Here is a 17,954-nt window from a genome sequence, read left to right on the forward strand (position 1 = left end):
CACTTTAAATCCTGGGACACCAAAAAGCTTCCGGGACATCGGTCTCGATACTTGCTTGACTGCCCCGTGTTTTATTTGAACCCCTGTCATAAAACTGATGCCCTTCTTACGTGGCTCTTCAACTTTTAGTGTATATCATCTTTAGGGACGGACTTTTACTTAACATTGACACAATTTACCTTCTTCCAGTCGTATATTCTGGGGAATTTTATGGATACTGGTTTTTGAAACTTGAACTAATTTATTTGGTGTGTAAATTTTCTTAAGAAAACTATTATGTTAAATAGGCCATAAAGATATAAACGTCGAGGGGCATATAACGGGAGTAAAGGTTGTATTGAAATAGGCCCTCCCCCCGGGAAAACTTGTGACTATGCTTCAAAGCAAAAAGGCGGAAATTACAATTCTACGTATATGGGACACGGGCCCCTGAGGATGAATAAAGTCAAAAGTAACGGAGTGCGATCAAGAAACTGCGTCTCCAGTGGAAGTTTTAAGATTTACCTTTATTTGTCGATAAAAGAGATTTGCTGTTGGGGGTGTATTAGGGTAAAAACAGTTTAAAGTGTTCGAGCCAGTTTAAAATAACATCATTCTTGCCTACAACGTTTAATTCTTTGAATACAAGAACGAATATTTATAGGCTTTCAAGTGAAGAGAATTCATTAAAGAGAATTGAAGTAACAAAAGGGAGAATGAAACTGACATGATTCATATAAACATTTTCACAAACAGAGAAGGGCTAGATTGAAAAGGACGCTAGGGGCTAAGAATATATATAACTGCTATAAATAAAATTGCCCTAATATTTGTCCAGTTTTCAGGATAAAACAGGGGCGTACGGTAATTAAACATTTCAATTCCTATTCTATCCATATATTTAATAACTGAATACCTTAAAAATTAACATAAATAACAAATCCAGAAGCATCTTAAGCATAAAATAATTAGCAAAAACAATAAACCATACATCTTTCATATACGGCGGCACTGGCTTTGCAAAATCTTCACCAAAAGAAAAATACGTATTATTTCCCTGGATACTACAATTGAAGGCATGTTTTTTCGTTTTATTTTATTGTCCCCTCATATGTGGATTCCGCCCTATATAATCGTTTTATGATCTCATGGGACTCCTATTTTTCGGACGTTATAAAAATCTATCAGGGGTAAAAAAGTGTTAGAGATGATTATCAATGTCACACGTCGTCAGGCTTGAGTAGAAGTAAAAGAATATAAAATAGGACTTGCTTATTGTTAATATAAAAAAAAATTATCGGGGTAGGTAGGTAATGATAAACTTATTCTTGATTCCGATTTAACGATTCCTCATGAGTATTATATTACGAGACTGTGCATAGGGCGGAATATAAGTTTGAAATATCGTTAATATCGCAAAAATTATTTGGAGTAATTTCTTGTAATTTTTGGAAGTGATTGTCACATAGGTCCCAAATCCGACGGGAAAAAATGTTCACCTTTCTTTGCGGGAAGAATATAAATTTAGTTCGGATTTGTTATTTTAAATTAAACGCCCTATTAATATTTGTTGGCATCAGTAGAATTAATTAAGGTGATTAAAAGAATATACGTTTTGATTGATTTTTTGGTTAAATGAGCAGGGAATGATTCCTTATCAGAAAAATTTAAGAGATATAAAATAATAACAACTAATTCTCAACTAGCTAATAAATTACAATTAGTTAATTAAGTAAATATCTTAAATCTCCTCTGTTATTTATTTTATTTACATATTAGGAATTATTGCTTACATATGGGGACTGTTTTGGCATATAGATCTTTTAAAACATATATCGCTAGTAATAAGTTTTTCAGATTTATTACTATATTACTTATGTACTTTTTTCAGGGTATAATCCTTCAGGTCAGTTTTTGAGGAAAAGCTGATAATAACATGGGTTCGTGAACGTTTTTTTGCCAATACACGGGGTGTTAAAGGTTATTTTTTTCACCAGTAGCTTCTAGATCGAAGTATAAATGTTTTACCTTATGAATAAAGATAAAATATTTTTAAATTATCACGTACCTCCAATTTTTCGATCTCGTATTATTGCGAAAATCTCAAAAACAGAAAAAAATTGAGAAAAATCTAAACACCGAACAACTTTCTAAATTGGATGGGCAATACAAATTTTCTAAAGAAAACAGACAGTGGCGCACAAAAAAAAAGTTGAAATGAAACTTTTAACACATTCTCTCGACCAAAGAGCATTTACGTACTCACGCACATACGACCATATCTAGGGTCCTGGATCATCTTGTACAAACAGTTACTCTAATTAAAATAGCAAAATTGTATCTTTCTATGCCTGTGCCAAAAAAAACGGATTATTTTGTCTTCCGATTCAAAATTTAATTAAATGACTTCAAACCGTTTTTAAGATATCGATGATATTCTATATTTATTTTTTACTTTGTATAAAAAAAGGTATTCATTAACAGGCAGTTTAGTTTTACAGTAATTTTATTTATCATATATCATTATATTCATCATGTCATATAATGGGTGCCAAAACCTTGAAAGAAATTTGAGAGATAAAAACATATACCAGAATCTTTAACATTTAAGTGAAATTGAGTATTTTGAAACAAACTGTGTCGTACCTCAAACGTGTGTATTTTTACTCCGTAAATCACACAACTGTTGGCGAACTCGGGCATCCGTTCCAGTGCGCACTCAATACAGTAATATGGTCGGTGATAGCTATCTGCGTCTAACATGAAATGTTGTGTTTTTAACATAATGTCTATCTAAATGTCATATAAAACAAAAACAATCGAAAAAGTCGTCTATATTACCACACTGAGTGCGAACTGGTGCAGGTGCCCGAATTCACTATTTGTCGTACAGAGACTTGCACTAATAAAGATGACATATTTCGATTTATTGATAACAAATTTCAGGTAATTTTTTGGCATCAAACTGAGTTGAGAAGTAAATTCCCGTTCCAGACTTTATTACAGCAATAATTCTTTGCACTTATATTGACTGTAAATCTAAGTAAATTTTACCTTTCACATATAAAACTGTCAATTTAAGCCACAATTAATCTTAAGTACCGGTAAGTTGAAGTCTGCGCCAACGCCGCCTAAGGAATTATTTAATCAATTTGAGAATTCTTACATTTAATCAAACAGAAATAGTGGAAAAAATTGCTTTTATCTTGGTAATGAAAATATATAGTTAAAATGTTAATTCACCACAAATTTGTACGGTAAATACTGTTAATGTCATTTTATACATGTATGTCAAACTTACTACTTGTTGTGTTGTTACGGAAGTGTGATGTGAATATGACGAATCAATTGAAAAATGTCCATAGAAATATAATTTCTTTTCTCCTTTTTGGGTCAAATACATAGTGGTATTTTACCGAATGGACAATAACTGTAAAGAAGTTAATCTTTAAATTTGGGTACCTCAACCCACAAATCAACCATAAACGACGACTGACTGTGTTGATTCCTGGTCGGATTGCTGTATCCCTTTCACCCCTATGTAAGGTTTGTTTGTATAGATCAGCTGTTTAGCCTGGCAAATCTGTTAAAATATTTTTCATATGAAATAATTAACTTTACCGCCTTCCGTCCCTTGTCGAGTTAATAGGAAACATTCATAAAATACATCGTTCTGCCCGTGAGGCCACTATGATTAAGAATCAATGAGCGTTAATACAGTTATTATTAACTTTCGACAGTTGGTCATACCACAGTTTTTCATATCACACAAGTGTTGTAACAGTTGTCCATTAAAAATTATTTCAACCATTACATAATAATCCTCAAATCGTTGAAGTAATGTAATATTTCTGTTGTTACAGGTAAAAACCTTCAGGAAAATTCTTGCAATATGAACGAAAAATAGGAAAAAAGATCATATTATAATATAATTCGACATGCCCTGGTTCAAGAAGAGGAGTCTGTTTGTAGGGGACACTGAAATCCGCCGGTACGAACCAAGAGTGGGTAAATGCAGGATTGATGTTCACTCCAAGGCCAATAGGCGACTGATGCGCAGTAGGATGACGCTGGAAGCCTGATGTGACTGCGTAGTCCATCGTCACTGCTTGATAAGGTAACATTTTGGTTCGTCACTGGCAACTGCACTTTTGTATTCTACAGGAAATTGGCAATTTGTTTGTTGAGGGTGTTTTGGATTTGGAGATGTTGGTCAGGGATAAATAAGTGCCTGTTCATAACCGTAATGAATTAAATTGTGAACAAAAGTGATGCGCAATGAATATTAATTAGAATGGTTTTACCAGTAGTTACATTTGACGCCATAGCTTTGCTGTCATTAAAATTTCCCACATTTAATGATACATATGCGTGGAATGAATATTTCTTTTTTCATTTACATTAGATAATCTAAAAAAATAGAGGTTTATTTAATGTTGGAAGAAAGGAAGGGAAGATGAGCACGATTCAGAACCGAAAACCCCAACAAACCTCAAATTTACGCGCGAACATTTAGAAACAATGTTGATACGCGAAATATTTCGAGAGTATCTAACTGTCCGCCGGCGTTTGCTTGTCACATCGTCCGTGCACAAAGAGTGACTAATAACCGAAAAGAGGCGCACGGATTTCCTAACAGGCAGTGGGGTGTGAGGGGGCGTTTCAATTTGGAATTCCGACACTCGGGTTGGTTAGAAGTCACGCAGCCGAGTTCGCGTCGCGCATACAGACGGGCCATTCGTTGTTTTTGACGCCCACGTAGTGCCACGAAGTTATCAACAAGTAGCCAATATGCATTGACAAAATTTTCACCGGTCACGGACGGTACTGACCCGTAGATTTGTCGATTTATGTTTGTTTTGCTCCAAAAATAACCAATCGATTTCGTTTCGTATACATGTCATCCAGTATGAGAACTAACCATTTTTGGGGTGTTCTCTCGAAAAAAAAAATCGTGCACAAATTTAAATCTAGTTAATGATATACTCACGGTTCAGGAAACTGAAGATATCTGAAATAAACAGAAATACAAAAATCAGAGCCAAACACTTTCATATACATGTTAACAAAATTTCAAGAAGTTACAAATAAAATCGGAAAATTTCCAGTGCAAAAGTTCACTGGCAAACGTTCAATCAAATCTAACGACGTTAGGGCACGACATAAAGGAAAGTCTTTCCGCAAATTTGGGCATTCGGACCCTACCCAATCAAAGGTTTGTCGAAAAAATAACAGTGGACATTAATTGAAGGGTGCAGTCGATAGATTCAATAGACTGGTGGCTTCATTAGGCATTACAGAGAACGGGGTACAGGAAAAACAGGGCCGAAGTAAGGAGTTGTGTATCAAGGGACTATGAATCAAATTTAAATTTGTGCATATACAGGGCGTTCTAGAAAATTTGGTACTAATCAGTATAGTCCGCTAACGGAGAAACAGATAAAACGATTCTCCAAAATATATCTTCTAAAACAGTTGGACTACCTGTGTCGAGGTAATAAAATCGATCTAACTTCTTTAACAATATCAGTTACTTACATATTTTTACGAATTTGAATATTCTGAATTTATCCACGACAAAAAAGTTTTCTCCAAAAAAACTCCTATATAAAATCGTTTTGTATCATTAATTACTAAGTGCTTGTAATATACAAGGTAGATCATGAAAAAAAATGACACAAGGGTGCTATTTTTGACGTTTTTCATTCAAATTGTTCAAAATTGATACGGTATTTCGTTCAGCACCCGATAATTGAACATCAAAAATTTTCAGGTGAATGAAGAAAAGAGAAAATCCATGTCAAACTGCTAAATTATCTAGAGATTAACACCAAACGTCTGTTTGAAATGACGGGAGTTAGCAAATCATTCATTTATAGAGTTCTACGGAAGGAGAAGCTGTTTCTATGCCATTTTACCCCAGTTGAATATAAGTATTCCACTTCAATGGATTACTCGGGTTAGTGACCATGTGTGACGACCACGAAGTCTGATTTAACTTCTTTAGATTTTTTTGGGGGAACTTTTGAAATCATTAGTGCATAAAGCCGCACCAAACAGTGGAGAAGAATTATGGGATATTATTTAAATAGTAATATTAGAAAAATATTTATATGCACAGAATCACTTAATTGAAAATATCTCAAAAACCGTTAGAGATGCGAATTCTTTTTCAGAACCCATTTTGATGCCGAGTAGTTGAATTGTAGGAGTAGCAAAAACCGACTTAAAAGCAATTTCAAGTCTCTAAATCAAAAACTGAAATTTATTCTCATTTTACGAAACAAACATTTTATTTCGATCCCTTGTCATGTTAAAACAAGCAACTTTTGTGAAGGCAAAATTAATTGAATTGCTCTATTTTTTACCCTCTAATATTTGATATTTTTTTGTCTTATTGTTTATAGAACATCTTGTATAATATAAGACAAGGCAGCGATTCAGTAAGCACTCAAACTTTCGAAAATATAGATAGCAATATTAGCCCTAGCGGAGTTCAAATTTGTCCTACGCATCCGTCATTTAGTGTAAACAGAAAAATGTAACTGTCATTTTAATTAATTGTAAGACTAATATGCTTACTAATAGGCATTGGCACCAATATCCTTGATAAGTGTTTACCTTCAAACCGCGTTTATTGATCAAATTAGTTTTATAATTTTTGAAAATAAATTTCCCTTCATAAATCTCCCTCTGATCTCAGCTTATTGTCAAACATTATACACCGTATTTAATCAATAGGCTGAGTTGAAAGGGAAATTCCTGTTAGGTTTATTGCTGCAAGTGTCGATAAAAGTTTATTCTTGTTCCTTAAAGTGCGGCTGGTTCCGGCCCTGAAAAAATGATTTATCGAAGTCTTACTATTGATTAGGCAGATCTATATGCGGATTGTGTTCAATAGGATTCGTTAGGGCCAATTTAAGAGAGTCGGTCTATTTTTCTCTGCTGTGACTGTGAGTAAACATAATATCCCCACAGTACATATAATCGTCACTTCCCTGGGCTAGTGGCTCCAAGGGGTGACCAAAGCTCCAAGAAATGTTTCTCTAGATTATTAGCATTGAATTTGCTTTAACAGCAAACGGAAAGCCTCTTTAGTTTTTAATGGTATTGATAAATGGTATGCGGAGAAATTAAAGTTATGAATGGATCCGTTTCAAAATAGTCACGTTCCCTTTGGAATCATACGTAAGTGGCATCAAGGGTGTACTAAATCGGTCGAATAGAAACAAACTGGGTAATTTGGCGAAGCAGTTAATGTCTTACAAGTGGGCCCTTTATCAGTTGCCTTTGGGCACAAATCTGGATTACGCTTCCAGCCACAGTCCTTAACGGCCAACTTTGCGATTACCTTTCAATTAATAGAACGAGATAACGCTAGCTGTTCGCTTGATTGCTTTACAAATTGGCCGGAACCGATTAAAAATTTATGCTTAATAATCTTATTATTGCCGTGGCAAAGTAATAAAATTGTGGTTAAGTAAATCCTACCAGGCCAAAAATATATAGCGTCACTTCAAAACAGGTATACGTATGTTTTCTAAACATCCTTGAGATAAAGCGGAACAAAAATGCCATGTAATTTCCATTTAAAAGAGTTTATCCAAGAATTAAAAGCAGCAAAGTGTAACTCCTACCCCTTGCTTGCGCCCAGGCAGTTAAGATCGGTCTCCCTGATATGCTTATATTTTAATAATTTAATGGAATGCTACCCCTTTCGAGGAATATCTGCTTAATTTGTCGTGTTGCACAATAATCTAGCTACACATCTCAAATTATTGTTATGTCTTTCTCAAATGTTTGCCGCTGTTGCCAGATATCTGCAAAATTGATATATTCCTCAAGACTAGTTGGAGCCTTAAAGTAAATATCCTAAATAATACTGTAATGATTACTTTCTGCCCTCACCATGCCCTATTTATACTTCCCCCACATGAAGTCAAAGAAGGTAAATACAGGGCAATCATAGAGTTCATTAGACAGTGCCCTATCCCGATTTCAACCCTAACTGCACTCACCATGGAAGAATTTTGGTTCTCATTTTGTCAAGTTAATGCATCCTTATAGGTAGTGCTCTTGAATAATTTATGCTTATAAAATCAAATTACGAGTCTCCCTAAATTCTAAAATCCAAATGAACATGTTTTTCCCTGTTGTAACAACAGAAGACAACCTCAGTCGTTGTTTGGAAGCGGGGAATATATTATATAAGGGTCAAGCGATAACTGCAGATACAAATTAAGATATTCTAATTGAACTTCTGTTCTCTTTGTAGCAAGACCCTTAGTCTGGATGCTTTATTTGTGTTTAGTCTGCAGCAGGAATCTTTAGTCTGCAAACGTCAACTTAACTTTACATTTCGGCAATGCATCGGAATATAAATTCAAATCAGAATTTTTACTACGGGAGAACCCAAGACCAATAACTGACGTTCCGGAACAGTCAACACCCAACCTAAATTACGACAAGCGCATAAATATGTAAATGAATGAAGAAGCTTCCACAGCAGCAAATTAAGAATGCTTTCCTAAAATCGAACTGGGCAAATGAGTTCTTAAAGAATATTGGAGAAGTAGCTTCAGGTTCTGATAGCTTAGAATCAACCAACGTGTTTAATCTTTGAAGAATCGTCAAGTAAACAATAATAGATATGTTTCAACAGACCGATTCCGGATGTCATAATAGACCTGGTCCCCAATAGTCAGGAATATTCCGTACTCAGTAGTACTATTTTTTACATTTTAAATTTCTATCTCTTTCTGACGATCCACAATCAATTTTCTGCCTTGCCGGAACAGCGCTATGGATGTCATCTTATTAACAGGCGCGATCTGAAAAGAAGTGCATCTAGGCTGTGTTCATTATTATTTTTTAATCACAATCTCTTAATTATGATTTGTCAATTGTCGGAAAAAAGAGGCTCTCTAAGTCTGAATAAATAAGTTGAGGTAAGTTGAGTAAATTATATTTTTTGAAAGTTAGAGCTGAAAAAATCGGTCCACATCTCAAACTTGTCCTCAGGATCACTTACAACGACACCGTCCTTATATTTATGAGTTTGGTTGAATTTAGTCAGTAGCAACAGCTTTACTGGGTCTTCTCGTATGACTAAAAATTGTCACTTTATCTGTCAAATTTATAAAAAATATATTACACTCACCAAAGCATTAAGTTATTGTCTTCTCTGACAACAAGGTATTTTAGATCAGAAATTCGTTGGTCCACCTTAGCTTAAATTTAAGAACTTTAAATAGAGGTTAATCGATGCCACGTGCTGAATATGACTTTAATTTGGTAAAAAAAGTTTGTAAGTTTTTCGGCATTAGTTATTTGGTAATTTTTGACTGTAAAAAGAACAAATCAGATTACGAACAAAACCTTATTACAGCTTTGATTGAAAGCGTTCTCTTAAGGAAGAATAATTCCGTGAAGTACTAGCCCCAGAAAGGACAGTAACTGATCAGATTTTAAGTAAATGTGGTATGCCACCATTTTCTTACAGTGTTAAAAATTATTTCCGAATTTTGTACTCAGTTTGGACGAAAAATTCCATTGATTTCTATATACGCAACGCACCGTTTTTGAATAAAAAAAAATTATAATTTCACTGGACGTTGTAATGGAAGCTATCACTTTCGTAAAGTGTATATCACGTTAATCGCGAGTGATTTGGGTTAATTTTCTAATTAGTTTCAGTTGATTTTGTACTCTTATTGACCCATGTAATACACGGGGATTGATAAGTGAAAACAATTCTATAATATACACGTAAAAAACATGTCCGCCTATAAGGGCCAACGTAATTGTTTTTCAATTTAAAATATTTTCATAAAACCTTTTAGTAAAACCCGAACCAAAGATATTATCAATTTGGTTACGACTTTATGGGTACCCGTTTTGGGTTCTTGGCAAATGTAAGAAGCTGGAGATGCTTATTCTCAGATAAGAAGTATTATTTGTTTCTTGTTCTACTAATTTATTGCCTTTTACGTTGCGGGTTACCGGACGTCGGTTTTCACACGAAATGCTGAGAGTTTTGATTTTTTCTATACTGACCGGACAAAGGGTGTCGAAGTTTCCAAATCTATTCTTCGGCTATATGTGTCTCTAGAACAATAAGGTCCGTTTATGGTTTCCAATTGTTTGTCTTGATTAGAACAATAGTAATAAAGGATCTACGTGAGATAACACTTTCATGAAACAGGGCAGATACTTTCCGGTCGATTCATCTTACTGCACGGCCATTCCTCCCTGCCGGAGTCTTCAAACCGTAAATACTACATTTGGAATTTTCCAAGAGAGACTTTCAATCAATTCCAGTCGTACACGAGGTCCCTATGCGTCTATATGTTATTTCATAGTACATTACCCAGATCGAATTCTATATTGCCTATGTTTCCTGTTTCAAATTTTCAAGTCTTCATTGCCGATACCAGTAAATTAAAAGCAATAAGCGAAACTTGCGAATCGCAAATAATTTAATAAAGACGAAGGGTTGAAGCCGATACCAAGTGTCTTAATTCTGATGGTAATACTTCCTTACAATTTCCTGGTTGCTGAGCCCTACGGCTTAGAATGTGTTGATTAAAGAAAGGGTGATATCATCCCTCCAGAGGGCTTGTTTTCTCAATGTAAGCTTGTAGTTTATAACAACGTTGGACACAAATTCGTTTTAGAGTTGCAGAGATGGGGGCGGTTTCTAAACCAAGAAAAAGTTATTTCCTGACGTGAAAAATTAATCATAAGGGTTGGAACTGACAATTCCTTTGATGATAATAAAAATGAATTAACGAAAGTCTAGATATTAGTGTCGCACCGAATAATGAATTTCTTTGCTCCATCCCCAGGAGGGGTGATAAATAATGCTGCAAATTACATTTCGGGCAGAGGTTTTTCGTGATATCACATTCACGGTGTTGTGAGTGCTTAAATTTTCCATTAAATGTTAGTTCCTGAATTTTTCTTAACCAACAATTTAAACATCAAAGCTTGATTACGAATTGCAGCAACTACACAATGACAGTGCAAGACTATAATTCTATTTTTCAAAAGGCGGGTCATCTCCATTGGCGTTTGTAATGTAGATTGAAGTAATTCCCGTAAGGAATGCCACTTACTTTGTTCACACCCCTAACTTTTACGGGGAACGTCATATATTTGGGGGCGCTTAAGGCTCACTAGCATGGTCAGCTGAGCTTTAGGTATTAGACCTACTATGGGCACATACGTATATGTGGCTCGTGCTGATTATTTGATCAAATTCCTCAGTTCGTTCATGAGCTTAATCGACGTAACTAAGCCTCTTAAAGGTAGCTATTACCTTTGTGTTATCTGTTGTAAAATCATGATTACATGTAAGACTTGACTGTTGTTTTTTCTATGGCCTGCGCGGTTCTATAACAGTCCGTCACTGTTTGTTATGTTAAGCATGACCCTCTCCTCTTTTCGGCCAAAGCGAAGTGTCCCTCGGGACCCGATATTCAATACGTCCATCCCAAGAAACCCAATCGGCTATGGAAGTAAAAATTATTTACCGCCTGTAAAAATTAATTTAGGAGGCACTTATACGCCCTATCCATAATTAATGAAGTTACTCACAGAGGGTCGAGATGCAGTAATATCTAACTTAAATATAACCCCTATAGCAAGATCAAAAATTCAAGTTTTGCTAAAATTTATGTTATACGCATTTATCATTCATGTTGAGACGAAAAAGATATAAATCGTTTAGGGCGGTTGTATCATTAAGGGTAGACACAATCGAAATATAAGAAAGTAATATTCTTTTTATCAAAAACACATGTTCTGGCATCTTTTAAAATGCAATTTTGCAGATAATGCGAGCGAAGAGAATAGGGGGGCGACAAAAACAAATGTGAATAGCATTAGGTATTCATTCGGGCGTATAGGGCCCACTTTTCCTGCTGCTGGGCTATGATTTCCGTTCCTCCGAAATGCTAATCAAGCCATTTGTTCGGGATTTGTTCAAATGTTGTAAATTTAGAGGGATGCTCGAATAATATACCTTTAGGGTTACGTATTGCCCTTTTTCTTATGCCACGTCAAATCGGTTTTATTCTAAGGGGTGAATACCTTACGATCACTTTTAAATACCATAATTTCGTTTCAGATGTGCTATAACATAATGGGAAAGCAGAAAAATCCACCCACCCTAAATGCCAAATGATGATTTCAGTAAGTAGAGCCAGCTTATTTTCAAGGGTTAAAATAAAGGGTTTTAATTTCACACACAATAACGCCCGGCATTAGAAAATCCGAAAGGGTTGAATATCAAGGCTTTTATCTGTCTCCACTGTGCGATTTTTACCGGTAATTTCGAATTACCAGCAGTTTTAAGCGGTGAGGTTTTCCTTAAAATATGTATACTTATTAGCCACCAGAGACCCACGGAGTCGTATGCTTTACTCTGGATTGCTCTTTATATTCTGGGGAAGAACAAGAAAAGAATGGATTTACAATGCATATTTTAAGAATCCCACCCTTTGTTCTGGTGATTCTAAACATTTTATTGCCAGGGGGAAACAGGGGCGTATCCCTGTATCTAAATAATTTTAGATCTTGCAAGTAACCCTTATAGTACGACCCTGTTCCAAATTGAAATTAAAGGTGGTTCGTTCCCCAAAGAAGGAAGCCTAAGCATTTTACGGCGGGTTAATATAAGTTTTTGTTTTCAACTGTCTCTCGACAGTAAAAAGTAACGACATCCATAAGCACACCTCATGGAAAATGCAGTGCTACTAGAACTTTATGGTTTCAGTTATAAACGTCGTACTATACAGGGTGCCCCCATTACGGCTACTTTTAATAATCCTTTCACTGACTATACTATATCGCGTGTTATCATCTTATTTTCATGGAATTCTAAGACAGTTTACACATTTAAAAATACGATAACCATTGCTACCACAGAGTGCTAAACATTGAGATGGCACAAATGGATTTGAGCCTTTTTTTCGCCACTTTTCCGTCATTAATACCGACAATGGAAATTAGTTACCTACAAATATCTGCAATTTGTTGGTGTCAGATTTTACTTTCACTACTAAAATTTAAAAATTATAACTTTTTTTCCTGTATCACTCGGTACAAGGTGTTATTATTGAATTTCGATATGTTTAAGATTTTAATTCATAACCGATTTTGAGATATTAAACTGAAATTTGGTACGCTTAATAGTTTCTAGAATTTACATGACTAGGTTTTAAAAGTCCTCGCAAAAAATCTACAGGATGATTTAAGTATATTAGCAATATATATATGGGTTATTCAAATTCGACACTTGTCATTAGGATCTCAGTAACCATAAATGATATGAGCCCGGTTAAATTGGGATAAAGTTGCGCAATTTGAAGCTCAATAAAATGCTTTTTCAAAATTTGAAAAATTCTGATTACCTCAGGAGATCTGCATAAAAAAGCGAAATTTTGAAAAAACGTTTCTTTTCTTTACTTATGTTATTTGAAAAGATAATTAAAATCGAGTGGCACATCATAATTGCCACTTTTTCTCTTCTACAAGGTGATGATATCATATTTGAAATCTGGCGTTTAGATTTCCTGCAATCATCATCAACTTTGTTTTTTGTTATGGGCATTGTGTTGGGTTTTTACATTTTTAAATTCAGTTATTTTTTATGATTACGGCAATGTATCACGTTTTAGGGATTAGTATTTCAGTTTGAACAAGGAAACAAAAAAATAATTGATATATTAGTTATCCGAGATTGTTGAACTGTCATTTCCCTAAATGTTTACTTATTTATATATTTTTTTTCCTTTTTAAGTAAATAAAATTCAAAAACATTTATGTGTATCATTTCATTAAAATCAAGTTCTCCAAAGCACTCTTGAAAAAAACAATTTCTTGATATTTTGATCAAACTGAAATACTGAACCTTAATAAGTGATACATCGTCGTAATCAGAAACAACAACTGAATTTAAAAATGTAAAAATATAAGATCGCGTCCACAAGAAAAAAGAAAGTTGATGATGGTTGCAGGAAATCTCAACGTCAAATTTCAAATATCATATCTCCATTTTGTAGAAGAGAAAAAGTGGCAATTATGATGTGTCATTCGGTTTTAATTATCTTTTCAAATAACATCAGTAAAGAAAAGAAACGTTTTTTCTTATTTTCGTTTTTTACGGATATCTCCGAAAGCAATCGGAATTTTTCAAATTTTGAAAAGACATTTTACTGAACTCCAAATTGCGCAACTTCGCCTTAATTTAATCGACCTCGCATTGTTTGTTGTTACTGAGATCCCGGTGATGAGCGTCGAATCTAAATATCCTGGTATATATAATTTTAAAAAGTTAAATTTTTGATATCTCAATAACGAAACGGTTGCGACTGTATGCTTAAAAGAAAAATCATGTGATTTTAATCCATGAGGAACTGCCTTCCAACAGGTATCCAAAGTATTCCTGAGTATTCTGTAGCAATATGCTTAATGACGTTTGACATTCTTATAATCAAGTTTTTGTCTAAAACCTTTTATTCTAGTATTGTGATGATGTTTGGGATCTAAAAAGAGTTGCCTCATATTGTCTTTTCTGAATTTTGATTTCTTTATAATAAACAATTATTGTTGAGAAAAAGGTAGGTAACACTTTAACAACCAGTGGCAAGTAGAAAATTAACTCCCAGGCTTTTATCTTTTGTGCAGTGGGGATTCTTCGTTCGCAAGGAAGTTCTTTATTTATGTCGCTTTGCATCTTGAACATTTATCATCCGCTCCTTATCATGGGCCTTAATTAAAAAATCGTTATGAATTATTATCGTGGATGAATTTTTTGATAAATAGCTGGAACAAGAATTTTTGGTGGATATTTAGTTCCCTACTGTATAAGTAAAAATATTTTTTGTTTAGCGTTATGTAATTCTCTTCGTCAAAGTATAAATAGGAGGACCTCATTTCCCCTTTGCGAAAGCATTTCAGGAATGATAATTTCCATCTGCATAAATTTAAAAATCTCTTGCAAGCTCATCTTCCAAAAACGATTTAAAGCTCCCTAGAGCACCTCCGATAATTCCTGGCAGGGAATATTTATAATATAAAATTTTACAGTACATATTTTCTGTCATGAAGTTACGAGCGTTATAGATTTTTCCTGTCTCTCTGCCCTTGGAGCTTGATTTCCATTTAATAAATTGCGCAGAAAAAAATATAAGTGAAATTTATGTCCTGTTTGAGCACGATGAATCTGTAAGTAATGCTCATCCTCATTAGGCCCAGCTGGTGGTCGAACACGAGATGCAATCTGATATATTATTTTGCCCGTACAATATTATAAATTTGACCACTCTTAATTTAATGATAAATCACTTCAAATGTTGTGCTGTCGGTGTCAATAAATTTCCTCTTGAGTATTTTTCTGTTTTTCTGTGCACAACGTATATTGCAGTAAAATTTAATGATCCTTGATTAATTATGTCCATAAAGTACATGCCTGAGATAGCACCAAAACAAAGGTATGTCGTATTCCTTCGTAAAACTGGCAAATACGCGTACTGAAATTCAATATAGCGTCTTACACAATAAAATTAGAGATAGCTAATATAATATACATACGAAATTAGGGGAAGCCCGGGAGTCCTTTTATCTCTAGTTCCAACCCTAACATAAGGTTGTTCAACATGGTAATTTAAAGCTTTACAATGTTTAGTGGTTAAATTTGGGGGTATATTTGAGCAAATTACACAACATTGTGTTCTGATTTATTCACGCATTATAAGTTACTACAGCAGATATAAGATAGCAACACTATTTGTAGCTTTAGCCTGGTGTCGAAATTAAGACATAACTTACCCCAAGTGACACATATATTTCAAAGTAAAAGAAAGCCAGCTTTCCGGGTTCTTTTACCTGCTTGATTCATATGCACATTATAACTGTCAAAAAACTCACTATCGGCAGATCTCGCGCTTTACTCCCTTCAAAATATAATATTACTGTCCTTGGTGATGGGCTTTCTGTGAAAAGGTTTGTCAACTATCCGTTGGCCACAATAATTAGATATGATGCTTCTGAATTACACAGAATGCGATGAAAGTTAACGGCAAGAGATGTGATATCTCAGATTTTCATCGCTGAAGAGGGCGAAATTTATGAAGCAACTTTTTATGTTTCTTATCATTTCGTGATTTATTGACAAGTAACCGGTGAGGGATGTGTGTAGGTTGTATTCATGGCTGGGTTCTGGGGAATGTTAAATGTTGCATAAAATCCAAAAGAGAGTCCTCATTCAAAAACAAATTAGAAATATTTTGTTTTTCAATGAGCTAAATTGAACTCGTGGGAATATGCGGAGCGATTCATAATTACTCGAAGTATTCATTGACTTCTTACATCTACTTCATATATTGTCAGATGAACTGGAAATTATGGAAAAATAGACTAAGAACATGGTTATAATAAAATTCCTACTTGAAAACACCTGTATACATAAGTCTGGACTCGAAGGAGACTGTTATGATATTCAGGCATGATAGTTACAAGTATTTAAAGAGAATACAGCTTGATAAATTTGAGAATTATAGACTATCATTGCATTTAATTCCATTTTATTATACAGGGTGCTTAAAAAAGACGCGGAATATTTAAAGGGGGGTCTCTACTTCTCCTGTTCTTTCTCCTCTTCCACTAAATTACCTTCTCAGGTCATTTAGTGAAAAATAGTTTCTATAAACAGTGGTCTAGAAATGTATTATTTTTAAGATATATGGTGTTGATTTTTCTAAAGTAACAGTTTTTGAAAAATAATTCAAATAACTTTTGACCGATTTTTTAAAACTTTGGTAGCGATGTTTGTAGTAATAAAAGGCTGATTTGGTCCTAACTAGATTAAAATCATTAAGGCCAGTGGTATCAGGGGAGAACACCTTAACTAAATTTATTGACAAAAGAATGTACCCCATTGACTTTAATTAAATTTCGATACTTTTTTTAGATTAAGTAATTATAATAAAAATACAACTGCTTTGTTTATTGAATTTTCGTCGTATCTTGCATCGTTTACGTGATAAAAACAATAACCATTTTATTATTGTTTGTCCATTTATCATACAAAATCATTTTCAAACATTCCAAGAATATTTGCGAACAATTTGACTAAAAATAATTGTTGTATTCACTAAGATATTAGATGTGTTTAAAAATCAATAATGTGGATGTCATTTGAATGCATCTCAGTTGAAAGATATTTGAATTATTTTTCAAAAAATTTAACACCCTGTATTTTGGAAACAATACATATCCATATTAATGTTTATAGGAACTTTTTTTCATAAAATGATCTGAGGAATCACCCTCTTGAATATTGCCGTGTTCTTTTTAAACATCCTGTATAACGTTTCATTTTTCTTAAACTGAAGTTGAAATAATTTGTCAAATTAAAATATCTCTGTAAAGTCGTAATTTAGGTTAGACATTAAAGGGGGAATGAATTAAGCTTGGCACTATCTTCCCACTTATGGTTTTATAGATGTAATTTAAGCTGACAAAACGGGCCATTATCTCCACCAGTGAGAAAGTACACGTAAAGTGCTTTCGAAATGCAAATAAACCCGCGATTACCTGCTCGAAATTACCTTTATTTTCCATAAGGTTAATACTTCGAAAGTTTCCGGACTGACCCAAATAAAATGTGTATATTTAATTAATATATACCGAGGTACTATCATTTATGAGTGAAACTAAAACCAAAAATAAAGGAAACAAAATAAAGGATCGCTGAAGACATAGATTCTTGAAGTGAATGAGATGAAGGAAAAAGGTATCACAAAATCGTGCGAAAATATGGAGATCTTTGGGTCAAACTGGACCAAATGTGTGTTCACAGCGTTTTACCGCGATTGCGGTTACATGGTCTAGATCGTCTTTTACACAAGAAGAAGGATCGATCTTGCAATCAGGCAACTCACCCTGTATGGAAACTCTGTCGCGGAAGT

General features: G+C 34.2%; 2 protein-coding genes across 6 annotated transcripts in view; one reads left to right on the top strand and one right to left on the bottom strand.

The window, feature by feature from the left end:
• Tnpo (transportin 1) overlaps window positions 1–3,948 on the top strand; it is a 30,791-nt gene extending 26,843 nt beyond the window's left edge. The window contains exon 14 of the transcript XR_010734141.1: window positions 3,843–3,948. The gene's annotated coding sequence lies outside the window, so the exon portion shown is untranslated. The remainder of the gene's footprint in view (window positions 1–3,842) is intronic.
• trh (trachealess) overlaps window positions 1–17,954 on the bottom strand; it is a 70,721-nt gene that overhangs the window by 9,202 nt on the left and 43,565 nt on the right. For 2 of the 5 annotated variants that reach the window (XM_066301948.1, XM_066301947.1), the window contains exon 4: window positions 4,970–4,990. The exons of 1 other annotated variant lie outside the window; for it this stretch is intronic. In XM_066301948.1, coding sequence (XP_066158045.1) covers window positions 4,970–4,990 — 21 coding nt within the window. Of the gene's footprint in view, window positions 1–3,921; window positions 4,564–4,969; window positions 4,991–17,954 lie in introns of those variants that run through there. 2 more of the 5 variants (XM_066301951.1, XM_066301950.1) reach the window with 2 other exon arrangements.

This window comes from Euwallacea fornicatus, chromosome 3 (assembly GCF_040115645.1).
Source record: "Euwallacea fornicatus isolate EFF26 chromosome 3, ASM4011564v1, whole genome shotgun sequence".
Classification (NCBI taxonomy): Eukaryota; Metazoa; Arthropoda; class Insecta; order Coleoptera; family Curculionidae; genus Euwallacea; species Euwallacea fornicatus.